The 23,431-nt window shown below is 46.3% G+C and overlaps 1 protein-coding gene across 4 annotated transcripts in view; it reads right to left on the bottom strand.

Moving 5' to 3' along the window:
• Nucleotides 1-19,460: 19,460 nt before the first annotated feature.
• The window catches only part of HPS5 (HPS5 biogenesis of lysosomal organelles complex 2 subunit 2), a 47,274-nt gene continuing 43,303 nt past the window's right edge, over nucleotides 19,461-23,431 (bottom strand). For 3 of the 4 annotated variants that reach the window (XM_090032550.1, XM_090032552.1, XM_090032553.1), the window contains exons 22-23: nucleotides 23,077-23,362; nucleotides 19,461-21,635 (exon numbers count right to left, since the gene is read on the bottom strand). In XM_090032550.1, the coding sequence (XP_089888676.1) occupies nucleotides 21,575-21,635; nucleotides 23,077-23,362 (347 nt within the window). In that variant the 3' untranslated portion in view covers nucleotides 19,461-21,574. Of the gene's footprint in view, nucleotides 21,636-23,076; nucleotides 23,363-23,431 lie in introns of those variants that run through there. The other variant, XM_090032554.1, reaches the window with a different exon arrangement.

Below are 23,431 nucleotides of genomic sequence, written 5' to 3'. Positions count from 1 at the left end.
ACTCCAAATAAGCTTCATAACTATGCTGGAAAACTTCAGAACACAAATACCAGCAGGCTCTCCCTATGCCTGAAGAAGGATGCTTGTGTCTGAAAGCGTGTAAAGAACATTTTTTCCAACTATTTAGTTGGTCTAATAAAAGATGTCACATTTACCCGAAGAACTTTGTCTGCTTAAAGTGATTTTAAGCACTCATTATGCAGCTTAAAGTTATGCCAGTCCAAGGCAGGATTTTCTGTGATCTGCACTACCCAGCTCCTGTTCCGTTAAGGTGTAGTCACTCCCCACAGATGTGCTGCCCAAATTGAAGTCCTCGGGTATCCCAGGATCTCTCACCCCACCCTTCACCCACAGAAGCTGGTCCTGGCTCACCAGCCCTGTAGTGGAAACTCAGAGCTCCAGCACCTAGTCCTGCCCCTGCTCACCAGGCCCTCTAATGGCAAGTCATAGCTGTGCAGGTACGGAACAGTCAGAGAAGGTAAGTAAGGTTACTTGGCAGGGGAAACACCATGTATCTGGGTCCATGAAGGAAGTTTTCCTTAAGCGTTCCCAAGGATGACTGTTCTTCTGGCATGGTTTAGTACCCGCTAAGGTGTTGGGGCTTTAGGCCCACTTTATGGAAATGAGAGGCACCTCCCTAGCTTGCTTCTGCAGCCATATGGCTGAGGGCAGGTGAAACTTGGGGGCATCTGAACCCCAAGTCTCCAGGATGCCCGCCAAAAGACTTTGGAAATATCTGAAGCCCCTGGTGGGGGTGGAAGATGTTTGCTGGTACTAGGGCCACTTATGGTTCTGGATTGACTTATGGATTTGGACTGATTTGGCTTGGAAATGTCTTTAAATAAAAAACAAACAACCAGTCACAGAAGGTTACTAAACTACAGGTGTGACTGCTCCAAACTAGCACTAACACCAATCAACATTTGTGCAGCTTACAGTATAAAGTGTAACAAGGCCTTTGTAGCAGGGCACTAAGGTGCCTGTTACTGATAATGGTAACATGGGCTTAGCTGCCACTCAATAGGGCAGCACAGGTGTGAGTTGCTAAAACAACTGATTGTGTCAGCTGGCCGGAAGGGGGCAGGGCCTGGCCTTCATAAACAGAGGATGCTGATGATGCATAAAGCGGTTCATTTCTCTGGAGGCCACAAAAATCACAGACACACACTCATTAGATGGCACAAAAGGTGTATTTGCAAATAGGGTCAGAGCAGAGTCAAAAACTCAGATTACTCTGAACCCACCAAGGAATTTTGCAGGCTGTATTTATCTTTTCCCTCCTGGGCACGTGTGCAGAAACAGGAACTCTTACAGCTCACTTCCGTTTCATACAAGCATACATGTGGTTACATCACTACATACATCGCATGTATAGTATAATTAACTACTTAAGTATGCAGGGCGGAGAGGTAAATATGCATCAGCTAATTAAGCATGCTCAGAGACTACTATAGGTCACCAAGAGTTCAACCCTACCCCCTTTCAAGGACACAGTCAGTTGAATTCCAGCTTCTGTAATCTGTATGAGAAAGGCTAGGGAGAAGCTGGGGGACAGTCTGCGATTTAGCATAAGAAAAAGCTGTGGCAAGGCTGGGAAAGGAAAAAAGTCCTTGGCAGTGTTTCTTTCTTATTGGGTGCAAGATGCAAGCTGTGCATTTCTAACAATACTCCATTTCTAACACTGAGGCCAGAGTTCAGTTCCCCTCTGGCAACCTAAGGAGCAAGAGGTCTGATAGAGCAAGCAGGGCAGTGTTGTGCGTTAGCATGCAGATACAGGATGGAGAGGACCCTGACAGGGATGAGAGAAGGTTAGCCAGGTTGGCTTAAGATTTACGTTGTAGCCAAGGGGCTTTGAGTTTCTGTTTTGGGTTGATAGTTGTAATTATGAATCAGAGGACCGGGCGAGGCTGTAGGGGTGGAGGAGGCCTCAAGGGAGCTCCCCGGTAGAGGAGGAGTTCCTAGCACCACAGAGGGTGCCGCATTGTGGGGGTCTCCCGACCCCAGCCCAGTGTGGGCAGCTTCAGGAAGAGCTCGGTGTAGGCAGAAGCCCAGTGGGGCGTAGGCCCAGGAAGGTGGGTCTGGGGGCCAGGTGAGGCTAAGGCTGCCTGAGCCCCAACCTTGGGAAGCCCAAGTCGGGCATAGAAGGCCCCAGTGTGGGCGGGCACTTGAAAGGCACGAGCATAGGCTCGAGTGCGGGCAACGAGCGCGAGAAGCACAAGCAAGGCCCCAGTGTGGGTGGGCCCCAGTGCGGGCAGAGAGCGCGGGAAGCGCGAGACACAGGCCCCAGTGCGGGCAGAGAGCGCGGGAAGCGCGAGACACAGGCCCCAGTGCGGGCAGAGAGCGCGGGAAGCGCGAGACACAGGCCCCAGTGCGGGCAGAGAGCGCGGGAAGCGCGAGACACAGGCCCCAGTGCGGGCAGAGAGCGCGGGAAGCGCGAGACACAGGCCCCAGTGCGGGCAGAGAGCGCGGGAAGCGCGAGACACAGGCCCCAGTGCAGGCGGAGAGCGCAGGAAGCGCGAGACACAGGCCCCAGTGCGGGCAGAGAGCACGGGAAGCGCGAGACACAGGCCCCAGTGCAGGCGGAGAGCGCGGGAAGCGCGAGACACAGGCCCCAGTGCGGGCAGAGAGCGCGGGAAGCGCGAGACACAGGCCCCAGTGCGGGCAGAGAGCGCGGGAAGCGCGAGACACAGGCCCCAGTGCAGGCGGAGAGCGCGGGAAGCGCGAGACACAGGCCCCAGTGCGGGCAGAGAGCACGGGAAGCGTGAGCAAGGGCCCCGGTGCGGGCGGAGAGCTCAGGAAGCGCGAGACACAGGCCCTGGTGCGGGCGGAGAGCGTGAGAGGTGCGAGCAAGGGCCCCGGTGCGGGCGGAGAGCTCGGGAAGCACAAGACACAGGCCCCAGTGCAGACGGAGAGCGCGAGAGGCGCGAGAAAGGGCCCCGGTGCGGGCGGAGAGTGCGGGAAGCACGAGTGAAGCCCCAGTGAGGGCAGGACCATGAGAAGTGCGGAAGACATAAGCCTGAGTGCGGGTGACCGTGGGACGTTCGGGAGGCAGACTCTAGTGGGGCACTGCCTGTAATTGAGGAACCCCAAGAGGGGAGTAAGTCCATTGAGAAGCCTGGTGAGGGCAAGGGGCGCGAATATTGAGCAGGGCGCGGATATGGGAGCAGGCCCCGGGAGAGGGTGGCAGGGAGTAGGACAGAGTCCCGGTACAACAAGGCAGGCACTGTGCCAAGGAAGGCAAGAAGACAGCCTCCCATTGATAATATAAGATCAAAGACGTGGCGGGCGAGACAGAGGGTGCGTTCAAGACCCAGACTTGGCACGGTAGGCAAGGGCGCTAGGGGAGGTCACGGCGCCCCTAGAGAGCGTCCTGTCACAGCCTTAGAAGATCACTGAGTTGCCGCGGGGAGCTTCCCTTTCCTGTCAGTGCAGTACCTGTGCTCTCAGGTATCCCACTAAAATAGTGAGACTGGTCACGATGTCCACACTTACAAAGGAGAATGACATACAGGTACAAAGGAGAGAACTAGTGCTGCAAAATAAGCCTTACAACCCAAGATTAAAGGCTATCAAGCTATTTGGGCTTCTTAAAAAGAAGGTTAGAATGGGTCTGGGGAGCTTACCTTCTGATAGTAGAGGACTCCATTGTAGCCGATTCAGGCATAATGAGCTTCAATGAGATGAAGGGGGAGCTTAAATTCCAACTGGAAACAGGCTGCACATTGCTATCAAGGTAACCCATCACTGAAACATCTTACAGAATGTGAACATCTGTCATTCATACTCCTTATATCTGGCCTGGATGGCTTTCTAAATGGCATGTTCTAATTGTCGTTGTTCATTCTGAGTAAGAGAAGCCGGAGAGGTGACTTGATAGCCATCTACAAATGTGTCAGGGGTGAGCATCAAGATCTAGGGAAGCAACTCTTCAGGAAGGCACCTCAAGAGAGGATAAGGAGCAATGGCCATAAGCTAAGAGTGTAAATGCAGGCTAGAGATAAGAATTTTTTCTCTGTAAGGGTCATCAGAATCTGAAATGCAGTCCCAGCAGAAGTAGTGCAGTCACCCTCCTTGGAAGTGTTTAAGATGAGGCTGGACAGGCACCTTGTCGAGCTCATCTGAGCCCAATAACTTCCTGCCCAGAGCAGGGGACCGGACTTGATGATCTTACAGGTCCCTTCTGTTTCTATGGTTCATGATACTGGGATTAATACAGAAAAGGCCAGATGATTTTCCAGTGCATGCATTAATATAACTAGATGCTTATTTCTAACCCATTTGCCCTTAAAATAGATGTGTGTATATAGATGCCTGCCAGTCTCACGCAACTAAGTATCCCTCTCTCTTGATACTGAACTCTGCAATGAAGGTAGTGCCATCTTTTCTAGTCAATCAATTTGTAACATAAAAATTACTTCGGATCCTTAAGAAAAGATGAGAACTATTTCCTACAGATAATTCCCCTGACCAGAAGCACCAACTTTGGTTTCTGCCAGTGGTTACTTTGGCCCTACTTGCATCCACAACCTCACCACGAATAGTGGTGCGTTGGTCTAATTCACCTTCCTGAGCAACTATGTATCATGCTTCTGCCACCCACTGATGCCAGCTTGTAAAAGTTTTTAACTTAACAGAGATCTAACACGTATCATGTAAAAGCAAAATGGCCAGGGCACATGGGTTCTGAACACCCCCTAATTTTTTTTGGTGGGTGCTTGAGCCCCGGAGCACCCACAGAGTTGGCTCCTACGCTCCTGGTAGGCAAACATTCTCATCTCAGTGCATGGAAAATGCATCAGTTCAAACCTAGCTAAGCATGACTGGGTTTGTATTGGGAAAGAAACACTCTTCCAGGTCCTTTTAATATGGAAAAGAAAATCTCAGGTTTCTTGAAGCCAGTATCAAACTCCCATTGATTTCAATAAGGTCAGGATTTCACTCCTAATCCCTCCGGTAAATGCATAGATAAATTCATTCTAAAATTTAGGAAAAGTCTTATTTTTCATGAATATGCTACAAAACCAGCACCCAGTTTATTTAATCATCTGGATGGGGCTGGACCACCTCTCTCATGATCACAACTCCACCGAAGTCCAGAGATCTGTAGAGCTACAACTTGGAGATCTCGAAGAATCTGTGCTGAGGTCCAAATCATATTAGATACTCCCCAAGCCAAACTGTTCCCTATTACAACCAGAAAGGAGGCTGATATTATTTGTTCTCCCACACTGGAAGCAAGTCCCTTTCTTACAGACTTGCAGCTAGGTTGATTAATGCATCCCCCTGTTGATTTCACTAACCTAAGGGCCATGTTTACAGGTTACCTCTAAACAGCCATAAAGGCACTTAAAACAGGAGCATTCACCCATGAAAGGGTGTTAACCCTCTAAGGCCATGTCCACATGTGCACGGATGTTCGTTTCCCAGGGGTCAACTAGCAGTGGTACACCTTGTGCCACCGCTAGTTGTCCCCAGGGAATGCCTGCGCCACACACCCTCTGGCATGCTGCAGGTTACCCCAGGTGGGGAAGGGGAGGCTGGGGCCAACACAGGGCTGGCCCCAGCAGCCTTACCTGGGGTCTTGGGGGCCTCCCAGGGCTACAGCTGTGGTGATCCTGCCATGCAGAGCCTGGCTGGCAGCAGAAGCGCAGCTTTGGCCGTCCAGGCTCTGGTTTTGAGCTGCATACGCTGCCACCATGTGCACTACTCTGCTTTTTTTTTTCCCCTGCAGGTTTTTTGACCCCTGGATATCCTGGGGTCAAGAAACCACCTCCCGATGTGCTGCTCCCCTGCAGTGCAGAGAACAACTGAATGTGCGGTACATGGTGCCACAGACATGTCTATGACACCCCATACCACATGGCTACATTCATCTGGACTGGGCCTAAATGTTCAAAAGAAAAACCACTCAGAATGAGGTTTATTTTTAAAACATTTAACCCAAGCCACTCCAGGGTATTGTTTGAATGGTCATGGGAGGTAAAATACCTTACTTTCGTTCCTCCAGCATCCCAGGATGCACAGATCCCAGCTGCTCTACCCCTTCCTTCCCTGAAAAACTCTAGTTGTTTCCCCACCCCCCTCCACTTCCATGCTGGAAACAGTTGCTCTGGGTGGCTTAATTGCAGAGCCCATAGAGCCAGGGAAAGAGTGCTTCCCCTGGCTGCATGGTCTCATTGCTGGGCTCAGCTGCTCTCAATGTGGAGCCCACGTATTAATGTCAGCCATGCAGTGCTGCAGCAGCTCTGCGCTGAAAGCACAGCCACTGGAGCTTTCTGGTCTTGCTGAAACTGATGCAGCAGCTCCTTCCTAAGAGCGGGGCTGCCAGGGATTAACTGTTAAGTTTACAAATATGATTCACAAAATAATCTCAGATTTCAAGTAAGAATCCGTAGGGTTCAAGGGATATTGATTTCGGCCACGTTGGTTAAAAACAGGGGTAGGCAAAATGCGGCCCATGGGCTGGATGCGGCCTGCCAGGCCATTCTATCTGGCCCACGGGGCCCCTAAAAAATTTAGACAATTAATATTTACCTGCCCCTGGCTACCTGTCATGTGGCCCTCGATGGCTTGCCAAAACTCAGTAAGCGGCCCTCCGCCTGAAATAATTGCTTGCCCCTGGTCTAAAAGCATAGGCAAACAAAACTCTTGCAGTAGAGGCAGTGTCTTTTATTAGATCAACTAAATAGTAGCAAACAGTTTACCTATGCTTTCAGACCAACATGACTAAAACCAATTTCCCTGACACATGGAAGATCTTGTAATTACCCATTTTGAAATGAAAACTTCACAGCTGAACAAGAGAGAGAAGCAAAATTCAACATCCTGCCTGCAATCAGATACCATCAGGTAACAAGCCTGCTTCTCTGCCTATTGTCTGTGCCTCCTTTGCATACTCACAGAGCAACCTTTTTTAAAGTGGACTGTTATACCCAGGGGAACCCTGCCATCTTTTAACTCCCCTGTGCAAGATGAAGTTTCATTTCTACCTGGGAGAACTTTTACAATCTTTGAATTCTCCTTTGCCTGAGGAAGCTTAGGCCAGAAAGCTTGCAAAAAAAGATTTTTGTTGCTGCTATTTAGTTGATCTAATGAATTCTACCACAAGAGTTTTGTTTGCCATACCGTTAGAAACACTCTGCCCTTTTGTGATCTTTCTGAGTTCTTTGGAACAGATGAATTGCTCTATTTTTTTTCCCTATAGTATAAAAATAGAGTGAAAACAAAGAGCTGGCATTTACCAAGAGATGCCTCGAGATGTGTCCTAAGTCTACTGAGGGGTCCTTCAAGTAGCACCTTGTCAAGGGTATTTAAATGGATCCAGCTCACTGGGGCTAGAGGGGAAGAAACAAACAGCTTCTGGGAAGGTATGGCCAGGTACTGCTGAGGCAGACAGCAAGCACCTATTAAAGCCTTTCTTAGCTCTTATGTGGAACTTCTCATACACGTATATCAAAGCACTTTGCAAAGGAAGCTCAAAATCATTTCACACAGGGCCACAACTCGGCTGTCTTGACTGAGCATGAGCTAGACAACACTGTTTCTTGCCTGTTTGGGCCCTGTCACTACATGAACAATATCAAGGATGCAATGATAGTATGGCCCATCCTCTCTCATTCCCTCCAGGCTGCAGCTGAGGTACAGGTGTGAAGGTTTGCCCTGTTTCTACCTATGCTGTGTGGTAATTTTCAGGGCTTAATTTTCTCTAGGGCACTTTTAACCAGCACTAATCAACCAGAGAAAAAGCATTCTCCTTGCTGAGTTTCTCTTCTCCTTTCACCTCCCTCTTCACCTCTGAGCTACATGCCGCTTCCCACCTATACTCCAGAGGACTAATGAAGTCCTGACTCCTGTCCATGCCTCTGCGTGCCAGCTGTCTGGTAGCAAGTCACAGCTGTGCAGGTCGGAGACAGCATTAACCCCTAATCTGTAACTGCTCTAACTTTAGGATGGCAAAACATTCCGCAGATTTAGAACATTATAGAGGTAACCTGTAACAGCACCCTAAAAAGATTAATAGATTCATAGATTAGGGTTGGAAGGGACCTCAATAGATCATTGAGTCTGACCCCCTGCATAGACAGCTGACCCCAGCCAGATGCCCATCCAACCTCCTCTTGAAGACCCCTGGGGTAGAGGAGAGCACCACCTCCCTTGGGAGCCCATTCCAGACCTTGGCCACTCTAGCTGTGAAGAAGTTCCTCCTAATGTCCAGTCTAAAGATGTATAACACTCAGAGATGAGCCTGATTAATTAATTTCACTAAGCCTAAGAGAAGCTACTAAGAATAAGAAACGTACCCTCCCCCCAAAAAATATGTGTACATTCTTTAAAAAAAAGTGTGGAGGGGTTGATGTTAACTTTCACTTGTGGTTTGGCTATAGAAGAATAATAAAGGAACGCCTCTATTGCAAACAACTAAAAAAGGCTGCAACAGGTAGACTTGTTTTGACACTGTGGATTCTTATTTGAAATCTCTGAATTTATCTTGTGAAATAGGTGTAGGTGTTTGCACATCTAATGGTACTAATATTGCACGGCACCTGTCCACTCTCTTAAAAGGATCTCAGGGCACCCTGGTGCGATGGCACCCTAGTTAAGAATCACTGGTGTAGGAGAAAGGTAGGTAGGGTGGTTGAGTATTTCATAACAACCTAAGGGATCTACCATCCACACATGCCAGGGGGCAATGAAAACTTCACCCTTAAACTACAACCCCTTCTCCTTTCCTGACACCAACTGTGGTTCTAACCAATAAATATGAATATAGTTGCTACTTTCACCTGACCATACTATGCACACCTGATCCAGCGACCACTGATCCCAATGGAAAGTTTTTAGCTCCAGTAGGATTTGGATCAGAGCTTAAGTCTAAAATTGTGAATTGTATATTCCAAAAGCAAATCCAACAAGCTTTTCTTCCTGACAACAGGACAGTTTATATTAGGCTGAAGTCCTGTTGACTAGGCAGTATTACCCTAAATGTCAGGAAAATGTTTAAAGAGGTCTTGCAAATAATAACTGAAAATTTATTGACAAATTTCTCAATTGAGTAATTGGGAGAAACTTAAGAAGTCATGTGACCAGAGTCAGTGGGTGCTTACACTTCATTTAGTTGGAATTGGTGTATAGCAGCAGTTCTTAACTTTTTAAGATGCAGGCACTCCTGGGGAAATGCCAGCTTTCACTTGTTTCTTGCCTATGGAAAAATAGAGAAATTCTGTTGCAAAGAATCAAAATGGTCACAACATGTCAGAATGTTCTGACACTACAGGCACGTACAGATTACACTAGGCCAGTCTAAGTGAACAGAAATCAATCTAAACCCCTAACCATACCAAAGTTTAGTGCACACAGATTGGTCTAAAATGGTGCAAGCGCTTTAAGATAGACCTGGTGTGAGGCACGTTCAATTGAGCTCAATTTAGGTTATACGGTGCATCGAGCTTCTGTACTGTTTCCAGTGGTGACACATAGCGGGTGCACATGTACCCACTGATAGCACCAGCATACCCAGTCAGCCTGCTCATGCCATGGGCAGGGGGGGCAGTTGGGCGCGCCAGCGCCTACCCTGTGAGCACCGGCCAGGGAGTGCAAGCGCCGGATGTAGGCCACAGCTGCTTCCAGAAGCGCCCGCCCCCCACTTTCGGGAGCAGCATGGCCACTCACCAGTTGGTAAGTTTTGCTGCAGGGGGACTCCCCCACCCCAGTTGGCATGATCAGTCATGGGGGGACCCCATGGGGTCCCCCCCAGTTGCTGACTGGTCACTGGGGCACACGCCTCGCAGACTAAGGTGGCACCAGTCACCCATGACTGTTTCCCTATCAATTCAAGTTAGATCACTGTCCTCTGGCACTGCTTCCTTGCCTTTGCAGCCCCTGCTACCTCTCTCTTACAAGCAGGCATGCTAGTACTCTGCCCAAGGGCTCCAGTGGAGTGCCCAGCAGGCTCCACCCCCAGTGCTGAGCCAGCACAGCCCTCTCCCCAGCCACGCCTCCTGCCTCCAGCCATCTGTCAGTCACAGGCAGCAGCAAAGAGAAAGAAGGCACCTGTATCCATTACACAAGCCCAGTACCTGGGCACCTGAGACCCTGGGCCATGGCCCCGCACCCCGTGCTTGGGCACAGGCCCACAGATCCCAACCCTGGCACCCACACACTCAGCCAGGGATCCACATACTCCCACACTTGGGGACAGCCACACAGACCCCAACTCTGGCACCTGCACACCGCATCTCAAAGGCCAGAGCCAGGCCCCTGCCACTCAGACTTCAACTTAGACCACCCTCTCTCCTGAGTAGGAGCCAGTGCAGGCAGCTCACCTCTGGTGGGTCAAGATGGCATGCAGGAGGGGGTACAGACCATCAGGACTCGGTCTGCACAGAAGCAACCCTGTGACCTCCACGGCTCAGCCACTGCTGGCAGGTACCTGAGCAGTGTGCACCTGGCATGCTGCACTTCGAATACTAGGGCCAAGGGGAGGCACTGAACATCCAGGCCAAGGCAAGCAGGAAAATGCTCCTGGAAACTTCAGGAGCAAGTGTGGTATGGCCAGCTGCCTTGTTGCAGGGAGCCAGGGTTGTGAGCAGCACTGTCCAAGATGCTGAGCCAGAGGAGCCCATGGCAGGAGATCCATTGCCCAAAACCAGAGCATGGACACTTGAAGCCCTTCAACTCTATTCATCCAGGGAGCACTCTTTGGTCCCCAAGGGTGAGGAGGTAGTCAGCCAGGGCTAATGAACTTAGACTCCATGTCACTGTGTGGGGCCAGCACCCCATCAGGGAGAGAGGCTTGCTCTCCCCAGTATCCCTGTGCTGAGCATGTATGGCCTACCATGCCTGGTCTGTGCACTGTGCTGCCTCTGCCCAGGCTTTGTGGAAGAACCCCTTGATCTCACAGATGTTGTAGAGGATGCATGTGACAACAAGGCACAGCAAGTTCTTCTCCTCCACCTTGAGACATGCTGAGAGCCCCCCAGTTCACACTGAGGTAGCCGACGACACATTCCAGTCATGCGACCAGCTGCTCGAGCAGTTGTTGAAGTTCTCCTGGCAGTCTAGCTACCCCATGTAGGGCTTCATGAACAGGGCAGGATGAAGTAAGTTGGGTCACCAATAATGAGGGGAGGGATGCCAATGGCACTGATGATGAAACTGGGGGGTCCAGGAGCATAGCACCTGCTCTCCCTCATTTTGGGAGGTGGGGAGCTTCAGAAAATGTGGGCAGCATCATGGGCATTGCCTGTCCAGCCAGCAAAGATGGGTGCTTGTGATGTCCCACAGCATCTAGTGAGATTCGCACAAACTGACAAGCAGGACACGGTGCAACTCCTAGGTCTGTGCTTGGGTGCAGGCAGTGGGATGTTATGGCAGGGTATGGGCAGGCTTGACCACAAAATGACAAGTTAAATTTGGTACTGAAAATGAAACAAACTTCATTTATGTAAGGCAGTGCTCTTGTTATCCAACTTACAGATCTCTATCCATTTGCAAACAACCAGGTTTCTACTCTTCCATGCTTGTATCATTCAGAACCTGCGAGAGCCGCTTCCCAGAAGGCATTGCTCATTATTAAAAATTGTAACAGATTTTGGATTTCGACTTCTCCCAAAACCTAGAACCTAGGGGGGCCCACCTTTTTGCAGGTATATCATAAGGTAAGTCCCATCCTCTCCCTGATGGTAATTCCAATCTACTTTCCCTGCCCAATCCACTACACTGTTCTTTCCTCCCACCTTAACTGCCGCTGGTCTCCCCGCTTGATCCACCACTCTGCTCCCTGCTTCCTTCTGGATCTGCCACATAATCAAAGAGAACAGCAATGGCGCACCCTGACTTGGACACAAGTAACTCTAATGTTCCTTCTTACACTAATTTCTAGTAACTTATTGCTTTCTGAAAATATTCCATTGCTGGATTCAAATTCTGAGGCTTGGTTTCAACCATAGGACAATTATTCAAGGCAGGAGAATGTAACAACGCAAGCACCTACTCTGGACACTTTTAAGAAACATTTGACATTTATCTTTCTGGGATCCCTTCATAGCGTCATAGTTTCATAGTTAGTACAGTTGGAAGGGACCTAAGTAGATCATCTAGTCCAACTCCCTGCCATGGGCAGGAAAAGATGCTGGGGTCAAACGAGACCAGCTAGGTGGCTGTCTAGCCTCTTTTTGAAGACCCCCAGCGTAGGAGCAAGTACCACTTCCCTTGGAAGTCGGTTCCAGATCCTAGTCGCCCTGACAGTAAATTAGCGCCTCCTGATGTCTAGTCTGAATCTACTCTCGGTCAACTTATGGCCATTGTTCTTTGTTACCCCCAGTAGTGCTCAGGGGAACAGGGACTCTCCCGTTGCATGCTGATCCCCCTTGGCAAGTTTATAGGTGGCCACTAGATCCCCCCTCAGCCTTCTCTTGTGGAGGCTGAACAGGTTTAGGTCCCTTAGACTCTCCTCGTAGGGCCTGCCCTGCTGCCCCCTGATCATGCAAGTCACACTCCTCATGCTGTCCACATCCCTCCTGAAGTGTGGCGCCCAGAACTGGACACAGTACTCCAACAGCGGTCTGACCAGTGCTGCATAGAGGAGGAGGATCACCCCTTTGGACCTGCTCGAGATGCATCCGTGGATGCATGACAAGGTGTGGTTAGCCTTCCTGACTGTGTCCCCACACTGCCGGCCCATGTTCATCTTGGAGTCAATGATGACTCCAAGATCCTTTTCTGCCTCTGCACTGACGAGAAGGGAGTTCCCCAGCCTGTAGGTATGGTGCTGGTTCTTCCTCCCCAGGCGCAGCACCTGGCACTTGCCCATATTGAAACCCATCCTATTCTCATCTGCCCACCCCTGTAACCTGTCCAGATCTAGTTGTAGCCTGTCCCTCCCTTCTAGTGTGTCCACGTCCCCCCACATCTTAGCATCATTGGCAAATTTGAACAGGATGCTTTTCACCCTCTCATCCAAATTGCTGATGAAGATATTGAACAGTGCGGGCCTGAGGACCGAGCCCTGGGGGACCCCACTGCCCACATCTCTCCAGGTCAAACATGACCCATTCACCACCACTCTCTGGGTACGGCCCTCCAGCCAATTTGTGACCCATCTGACTGTGTAGGTGTCCAGACCACACACGCCTAATTTTTTAATGAGAACAGGGTGAGAGACAGTGTCGAAACCCTTCCTAAAGTCCAGGAAGACTATGTCCACTACTACCTCTGCATCTAAAGATTTTGTGACCTGGTCATAGAAGGCCACCAGGTTGGTTTGACAGGACCTGCCTCTAATGAAGCCATGCTGGTTGCTCCTAAGCATAATTTCCCCTGCTGGCCCCTCGCAGATGTGCTCCTGGATAATTTTCTCGAAGAGCTTCCTCAGGAGGTAAGACTAATGGGCCTGTAGTTTCCTGGATCCTCTTTCCTCCCTTTTTTGAAAATGGGGACCACATTGGCCCTTTTCCAGTCATCAGGCACCACACCAGAGCACCATGAGTGCTCATAAAGCTGTGCCATCCCACAATGACCTCTGCTAATTCCCTTAGCACTCTGGGGTGGAGATTGTCAGGACCTGATAATCTGAACACATCTAGTCCCTCCAGAAGTTCCCCGACTAGGTCCTTACTGACCCTGGGCCTGGCTGCACCTCCCCATGGTCCTCCAGAATCCCAGTGGGGGGGTGGGGGGGAGGGGATGTCCCTGTCCCTGCTCAGAAAAATGGAGGCAAAGAATTTGTTAAAGAGATCAGCTTTGTCATCTGGTGCTACCACCAGATTACCAAGCATGTCCTGTAAAGGCCCCACATTATTTGGTACCTTCTTTTTACCCCCATCCATTTAAAAAGGACTTCTTGTTATCTTTGATCCAGGTCACTAGTCCCAGTTCCATCTCTGCCTTAGCCTTCCTAACAGCCCCCCTACAATCTTGAGCCAAGAAGGTATAATCCTCCTTGATGGCCCCTCCCTTCCATTGGGTGTATGCTTCCTTTTTGACTTTGAGGCGTTCGTGGATGCTTTTAGTGAGCCATGGGGGCTTTTAAGCACTTGTGCCTCCTTTGATCCGTGTGGGGATTGTCACTCTTTGGGCTTGGAGGATTGTCTCCTTAAGGAATGATCACTCTTCTTGGACTCCCAACTCCCTTCCCCTCTGGGACCTCAGTGCCTCCCCGACTAGTCTTCTTACCTCATTGAAATCTGCTCTCCTGAAATCTAGAGCTGTTGCCTTACAGCAGGCACCCTGCACTGGATGGTAAATTCCAGTAGGCTACGGTCACTATTGCCCAAGTGGTTGAGCTCTTGACCCTAGCTGACTTCCTGCTAGGGGGCTGGACTCGATGATCTTCTGAGTTCTCTTCCAGCCCTAATGTCTATGAAATCTATGAAAGGGGAGGGGTTGGTTGCTTTAGGCAAAAAAATACCAGCCAAAAACAGCATGTTTTTCTTGTTATGTAAACAGTAATAGCTTCAGGGTCAGAGCCAAATGCTTAAATAAGTCCTTTGATTAATCATTTGAATTGAGAAAAAAAAATAACAAATCTCAGCTGGCATTTAAAGATTGCTTGGTGTTTTAGCATTTGTTCTGCTCATTAATGAAGGTTGTATTGTCATAGCTCACTTCCTAATGCAGCATGCCAAACTATTGCCTTAGAAATGCACAGGGAAAGGCCCCATACTGTGAAGTAGTGTTTAGTCACTGAAAACTTGAGGCATTCAGCCCATTAAAATTTCCACCATGTTGAAAGTGTCAGCTGTTCTGCATATAAAGTTTTTGAGTAAGGTGCATATTTGATGAGAGTGGGTTTGTTTGTATTTTTTTACAATTTCTTTTTTTAAATCTTGCAAAATTTTGCAAACACGTTTTAACATGTTTAAATTTACTGGTGTGATCTCATTTCTGGTCTTAGGTGTTTGCCTTGCAATAATATATAGAATCATAAAATCATACAGAAGTAAGACTGGAAGGAACCTTACAAGCTCATCAACTCCAATCCCCTGCTTAAAGCAGGACTATCCCTGTCTAAGCCATTTGTCAGGGTTGCTAAATCCCCAGCCTATGGTGCTGTCTCATCCATCCCGTCTCATCCACGGGCTCCTCATGAGTCTGAAAATGGCAATGGGGACTAGTGGCCCAGCTCCTGTTGCCAGATTTCCAGACCCATGGAGCCTGAGGTCCCAAGCACTGGATAGAGTACTCAATCCCAGTGTGCAAGGCTGGGCTGGGGTGGCACTGGGCCTTACAGCTCAATCTCAATGGGGATGGGGGGTGCGATGCAAGGACTTGGTGTCCAATCCCAGAGCTTGGGGCAGGAAGCAGCAGCAGCACTGGGCAACCAGGTCCCCATCCCAGTATGCAGGGCCTCAGGGCTGATTTAGTCTGCAGACTGCCCATGCCACTCATCTGGCCCATGGGGCCAAAAGGTTGAACATCACTGGTCTACCCTCTTCTTAGAAACTGCCAAGAGAGACTTCATAAGCTTCTTAGGTAGTCTGTTCCAGTGTTAACCACCCTTCTAGTGAGAAAGTTCTTCCCAATATCCAACTTAAATTTCCCGAGTTATAATTTAAAACCATTGCTTCTTGTCCTGCTCCCTGCAGACATGTGGAATCCTCTACATAACCACCCTTCAGCTATTTGATGACAGCTATCAAATCCTTCATATTCTATTCCCCAGACTAGTTCTTTCAGCATTTCCTCATATAAGTCAAACTTCCCATACCTCTAATCATTTTTGAAGATATCTGCTGGACTCTTTACAGTTTATCCATAACCTTCTGGAAGTGTGGAGCCTAAAACACTACTCCAGGTAAAACCTTACCAGTGCTGAATTAATTGGGAGAATTGCTTCCCTTGATTTGCAAGTGATGTTCTTGTTAAACATCCAGTATGCTATGGCCTTTTTTGCAATGAGAGCGCAGTTAACTCATACTCACATTATGGTCTGCTGGTCCCCACATCCTTCTCTGTGGTTCTACAGCTTAGCCAGCCATTCCCCAGTCTGTATTTGTATATACAAATTATTCCATCCCAGGTACAGGATTTCACACTTTTCTTACTGAATTTAATTGATTTTGGACCATTTCTCCAAGGTTATCCAAGTCATCCTGCAACTTGATGTCATCTGCAAATTTGCTGACTGTGCACTGAATTCCATACTCCAAATCATTAATGAAGATATTAAACAGTACCTGACTCAGGACAGACCACTGGGGAACCCCACTCAATACCTTTTTCCAAATCAACAGTCATTGATTACTACTCTTTGAGACTGATAAATCTATCTTTCAATACTTTCATCTATTCTGTATTTCCTTGGCTTACGATTGAAAATGTCATGGAAGACTACATTAAAAGCCTTACTAAGGTCTAGGTACACCTCATCCACAGAACGTTATTAGAGAAGGAAACCAAAGTGGTCAGGCATGACTTGCTCTTGATGAATCCATGCTGGATGTTCCTGATCTTCCTCAGGCGCTTTTAAAAGGATTGCTTGATGACCTGCTCCATAATCTTCCCTAGTATTGTGATCAAGTTGTATGGTCTGTAATTCCTCTTCTTCCCATTCTTACAGATGGGCATTGTATTTGTCTTTTTTGGGTCATCTGGGACCTCACCCAACCTTGGAGTTCTCAAATGAATTCAGAGCAAATGGCTCTGAAATTATCTCAGTCAATTACTTCAGTGCTGTAGGTTGCATCCCATCCAGCCCTGCTGACTTGAAAACATTTAGCTTATGTAACCTGACCTTGCTCTGCTTTAAGGTGCTTATCTTTTCCCCATCCATGCTGCCAACTGCACTTGCCAACCTTACTTGTGAAGGCTGAAGTAAAAATAGCATTAAATACTTCTACCTTTTCTGCATCCTCCATTACTAGATTGGCTTCTGCATTCAGTGAGGAACTTAAACTTTCCTTGGCCTTCCTCTTAAATTCTGACATACTTGCAGATTCCTTTTTATTGCTTTTTGTGTCCCTCCTAAGTTGCATCTCAAATCATACCTTGGCTTTCACAATTTTCTCCTCGCATGCCTGTGTGATGCTCTCATATTCTTCCATATGAATATAGCTAAGTTTCCTCTTCTTGTAGAATTCCTCTTTGAATCTGATCATTGACAGCTCAGCAGTGGAGAGAACAGTCTGTCAGTGATTGGTGGACCCAAAAAGCAGACCTCTATTGCTCCTGGCTGGAGGTCACCTTCAAGGCAACTTTGTAGCTCTCCAGCCACTGAACTGAAAGGTCTGTATGTCCCCTCACTAAAGCGCTGTTTAGCCAGACTGGCTTTGCTGCTGCACTTTGTTTTGTTCCTTTGCATTGAAGTAGTTTGGTTGTGCATCTTTAATAGGACCTCCTTAAAGTACAGGAAACCTTACTGGGCTTGCCTTCCTCTCCAACTTGCCACCCAGAGGATTCTGCCCACCAGCTTCCTGAGTTTGTTATAGATTGCTTTTCTAAAGTCCACCATCTTTATTCTGCTGTTCTCCTTCCTTTCCTTAGGATCTTGAACTGCATCATATTCACTGTCACCCAAGTTACCTTCTGCCTTTGTATTTTTAAACAATTCTTCCCTGATTGTGACCGGCATGTCGAGAAGAGCTTCCCCAGAGTTGGCCGCTACCACCTGTATCATGAAGTTATCCGTGACACCATCCAGGAACTTGCTAGATTGCCTGTGCAGTCCAGCAGATGTCACAGTAAGTAAAGCCCCTGTGAGGACAGAGCCTGCAATTTGAAAACTTTGGTTAGTTGTTTAAATGAAGCCTCATCTACCTCTTCCACCTGTTTGGTGGTCTATAATAGACATCTACCCATAACATGACCCTTGCCATTTTCCCCTCTTATCTTGACATAGAAACTTTTAACAGGCTTACCTTCTGTTTTATACTACACCTCAGAACAGGCATACATCCTGCTCGTGGAGAGTAATGCCACTACCTTTTTTCCCTCTGCCTGTACTTCCTGAACAAGTCAATCCATCTATGACACACAGTACTCCAGGCATGCAAACTATCCCACTAAGTTTCTGTTATCCCAATTATATCATACTTACATGATTGTACTACAGATTCTAATTCTTCCTGCTTAATCCCCACACTTCTTGCATTATAAACTTCTCAGGAAACTAGTTGATTGCCCTGATTTTTTGCTTTCTCTACATTAATATAGTCACGCAATTAAAGATTCCCAGGTCACAAACAGGCATTAACATCTGTAGCACTAAATATGCTCTTGTCGTGCTACAAAAAGTAAGCATACCGCTGTTCAAGCTACTTGTGGCATTACAAAAGACACTGAAAAAAGGCCACAAAACAGGGCTATTTTTGAAGAGGAACGCCTCGGTTTTCCAGTGCTACATACACGCTTGTTCAGTTTTATGTAGTGCTACAGAGGCCTCTAGCCCTGCCCTCCCCCCAGGATCCCACAATCCTCTGCTCTCCCTCCCCAAGGGGAAGGAAGGACAGCAGCTGACTTTCTGATAACTCACCCAAGAGTGAACTATCAGGGAGTCCTGCTGCTGCCATGGGGCAACACAGCTGGACCTTTGTGTGCTCAGACGGGCTGAACCCCTGCCTGGTTCTTCTGATCAAGGGAGCCTGATAGGGACAGCTGTCTCAAAGCTACCCCCCTGGGAACAGCTACCACAGCTTAAAGAGCCCTGGCTCTTGAAAGAGAGTTTTAAAAAGCAGTACTAAAACCTGCCTGGCATTACTAGGGGCGGCAGGGCTGAGGAATGCAGTTCCTTTTGCCCCTGCTAAGTCCACAGACAGCTTTTCAACAGCTGCCTGCACATCGAGAGCCTACCCCCTTCCCCAGCAAGGAAGTGGGTAGGCTGTCAATTATGTCAGTCTTTCTCCAACCTTGTAAGATCAGGGACACAGACCACATTAACTAAGCTTCATGTCCATAAGAATAGTTTATAGACTGCATATACAGCATAGGCCTCAGACACAGTAAATGAAGTGCCACATAGATTATAGGGAAGTGTTGCATGTCACACTGCATTAGCAAATATTTAATCATTTTTGATGCATGTATTATATTGTATCCAGGCACATAGAGCAGGGACAGTTAAAGATGTGCACGTATTCCAGTTTTGGCATTTCCCGACTACAGCATTGTAACCTCTAATCTTCAACAATCTCCGAATGGGAGACACACTTAAGATACTAACGGAACACAAGCACCATCTATAGGCTGTGCTAACACCTTGCATGTTTAAAGGGTTGTTCATACAGATCCCCAAGCAATTTACTTAAATGGATAAATGACATTATCCTCATCTTACAGAAAAAACCTGGAACACAGAAAAGTAGCAATATATTACAAAGCCCAACACACTCAGTAACAAAATCCACATCCCGTTTCGCGTTTTTCTCTAATGATGTTTGTGTTAGTTGAAACACAAGCTCATTTTAAGTGTCAAAGTTTTAGCAAATATTGCTTTAAAGTGGTAAAATAGAAAAAAACAAAGTATGTGAACAGAAAATTAATGATTTATTGTTTAAAAAAAAAAATCAGCATTATGAAGGTGTACAAAAACAAGTTATAAAAAGGGCATGTATACAAGTTGTCAGCTGTTCTGTTACTTTGTCTTCTAAGAGAGGAGACATCAATAGTTTTCTATGATGTACCATGTATGAGTTCTCCTGAAATGGGTGACAGAATGGATACAGATTGTTACACTCTCACAGTGCTGCATAAAACTGTGCTAATTAATCCCAACACCCAGGTGAGGTAGAAGTAGGCTTTTGTTTGTTTGTTTTTTTACAGGTAGGGAAACAGGCACACAAAGGTGAAATTAATTGTTGAAAGCCTGGCAGCTTATCAGTGGCAAAGGCAGGGTAACAACTAAGGAGTACGTATCTATCATATCACAAGACCATGGTGTGCTTTAGGTTACAAGATGGTGCTTTTTTTTTTCTTTTTAAACCAAACCCCCCAAACAATTCAAGCTGAAAATTGGCTTTTGGTGTTTTTCCTCCCTATGAAGGAGGATTAAAGTTATGAAAAGCCCGCTACTGGGCCCGTGCCTGTGGACTTTTAACCTGTCCAGCAAAGCTACCAATCCCTCCACCGAAGGCAGCAAGTCTTCTAGCATGTGAGAGAAAAAGGTTATGCATCCACCTGCAGTTTCATACAATCACATTACACCTTTGAACATGAAAATGACATGAGGAACTAAAATCTATTTTTATCCCAAAATAAAATAATTCATTTGAAATGGAACAAATGGAGACCAATATGTGCATGTAAAAAGAGATTGCTTTTAAAGTTATACTGTCATTAAAGACAACATTTTAGTTTTGACAGAAAAAACTGAGAAAAAGTAACTTTAAGAGAGTTATTTCTTTTTAAAAAGATTGGGGGGGGTGGGGAGGGCAAGCAAGGGGGCGCAACATGACCATAACCCAGACATTATGTACTGTGGAAGTGAGACCCTAAAATGAAAATGGGCTGTAACTACAATCTTTTCTTTTTTTTATGTTCTCCATCTCAGCTGAAATAAAGTGTACAAAAAGGTAAACAGTAAGGTGCAAAGCATGTTTTTTGGAAATGAAACAGTAAAACTAGATGTACAATGATTCAAATCTAGTATTTTAATGCTTGTAAGAAGAGGTTAAGACTTCTTTAAAAAAGCCACAAGATTTTTAGCCTGACAGTCTCTCTCTAAAATATTTGTTAGTACTTTCAGCTTTTTAAAAACAGGCAATTTAAAAAAGTATGCAGTTTTCTCTCATTTTCTGAACAGATCCAAAAATCAAAGTAATACTGACATCTCAAAAAATCTACTGGCATTTCACAAAAGAAATCAGAGATCATGTTTTGTAACAGATGCGTGCACAATTTAGGAAATTTGTGTTTGCCCATTTTTCAACTGTATATTTATAAATGGCATTTGTTATCCAATATCTTAATGTATTATTCAACTGTATGCAATCCATTCTGCATAAGATTACTTTATTCCAGTCATACGAGGCAAAAATAATGTCTTTTTTAAGTGGCAAGATTAGACGGTCTGTATAATTGGGAAAAATCTGCATCCTTGCATTCACTCACTGTAACTATTTGCAAAAACGAACAGTCAAAAAGAAGATAGATGGGAATGTGGCTTAAGTATTTCTGAGAGGGCGTAAGCTCATGCTTACAATGTACACAGAATTAGTCATTTGAAAGTTTAAATTATGAACAGAAAAGAGTTGATCAAGGCAAGGGAGTACTTCAAAGTCTAATTTGATGTTCAAAGGAATAACATCCTAACCAACTCTTAATTCATGCAGTGCTGTTAGCAAATTTCTTCAGGAGTTTTAATCTTCAGTGTAAAATATTCAGACTCATGTAGACCTAATTTCAGCATAAGCATTGGATTACTTTCATCCAAGACATCCTACAACTTGTTATAAGTGCAAATGTTAAGCTGTCCAGGAAGTTTAAAATTTAGCTCAGGTAAATCTTCTCATGCAATTTGGCTGAATATATTATTTTCTTGATAGGATCTTGTCTCTTTAAGAGGTTATGCAGTTTAAGAGGCACTTTAATTTATAATATGTACAGTACAGAACTTCTTTTCAATATTTTCAGGGATCATTTGCTATGTCTGCTGAGACCACAAAAACCGATCACACCTTTCCAGCATGGACTGAATGAGGGCTCTGCAAGAAAAATGCAAAAAGAAAGATCAACCATAAACAATTAGAGGATCAATAGTTAAATGTCTCTGAAATAGGTGACAAGTCAGATGAAGCAGCTGAAGGTGTCTAAACATGAATCTAAGGCCACTGACAGGTATTCAAAAGGCACAATGGGATCTCATGCATGATCCCAACAGTCACGCTTCCTACCATGCCACATGCACATTGCAAGAGACACGATTGCATATCAGATACCATCACGATCCAGGGCTCTCCCCTGCACTAGCAATCTTTGCTCATGAGACTGGGAGCTCTCTTGGCTGACCGAGTTTCCAACCCCTGGAGCACATGGTGCTCCCCTGGAGCTCAAACACTGACAGGGCTCCCAGCCATGGAAGTGCATTGTGTGCTCCCATGGCTGGGAACACCATCAGCTAATCAGGTCTCCAGATGGGAGAGCTCACAGTGCTCCCCAGGCTTGGACCTTCAATCAGCTGACCAGCGCTGCCAGCCTTCAGAGCACACTTCAAGGAGTGTACTCTGAAATTTGGGAGCATCGGCCAAACATTTATTTAAATACATGATAGGAACCCGTGACCAAGTTATTATACATATTTTGTGTAATACCTTTGTCACTTATTCATTCAATTAATGGTGCAATAAAACTAGAAATGTGTGACCAGGTCACTACTAAGATGCGATTAACTAGCTGATCACATCTTCACTGTAACATGTACCAAGGGTCCGCTACATCCCCACTTCCAGCTTTTTTCCTCTCTGACTTGAATGGGGTACATAAGTGACACAGCAAAAGACTGCAGGAATATTTTCTTCATAAAGTTTATTATTTGGGCTCCAGATTCTTATTGAGATTCCATGTTATTTGTTGCTTACACTCACCCCTCAATATTTAAGTGACAGAGGTTTCAACAGAAACAAACTACCACCCTCCAGAAATTTATTTTTGGAAAAAAGTGAATGTTTTGTTTTTGGTTTTGGGGGGCACTAAAGACAATTAAGGTGGCTCTTCATAGGGAAGAACTGTTGTGTAAAGAGACTTTTAAATTCCACACTTTAAGTGTGACTGGACTTCAACAGCATTTATAAAGCTACCATTCAAGCAACTGAAGACAAGAGAAAGCATGCTTACATTACTACAGTTCTTGGGTTGTAAATACTGAATAGAAGTTTTGGCCAATGATCTCCTTTTTAGGGAACATTTATTGTTATTTGTTTTTTATTTATACACACTCCATTTTTAAGCTATACATGTCTATCATGTTAAATTGGGAGGAGACATTTTTAGGTGTTTTTAACATTTAAAATTAACATTTAAGCTGCTGGGGATGAATCAAAAGCGTTTTGCCTTTTTAAAATTAAATAAAAACCAAAAATAAGATCTAGGATGATCACAAGTAAAGCACCAATCACCCTCTGATCTCTACAGACACACAGCATTTACCTTTGCCTTTTTTCAGCAATTCTCAGTATCTTGCAGACCCTGGTAAATCTGTCAGACAATTCGACTGTCAAGCCACACTCCTGCAATAGTGGCAATGCACTATCTGGGCCAATCACCTTTGCTAACAAGAGAGCTATATTTTCAACAGTGATGCAGTTAGACCAATCAGAGTTGCCATTGCTGACAGTATTCCCATTCTGTGCACCAGCATGGTGGGGATCAGTGTTGTGACTCTGTGCAAGGTGGAGAAGGAACTTCCATTCCTCCATAGTCTCTGGAAGTGAATCTAAAACATAAAATTAATATATATTAACAGTTGATTATCTATGAAGGTAAGACTCCTACAAGCTCAGCC

This window comes from Crocodylus siamensis, chromosome 2 (genome assembly GCF_052110815.1).
Source record: "Crocodylus siamensis isolate JL-2025a chromosome 2, ASM5211081v1, whole genome shotgun sequence".
NCBI classification, from domain to species: Eukaryota; Metazoa; Chordata; order Crocodylia; family Crocodylidae; genus Crocodylus; species Crocodylus siamensis.
This window is presented reverse-complemented; position numbering and strand designations above follow the sequence as displayed.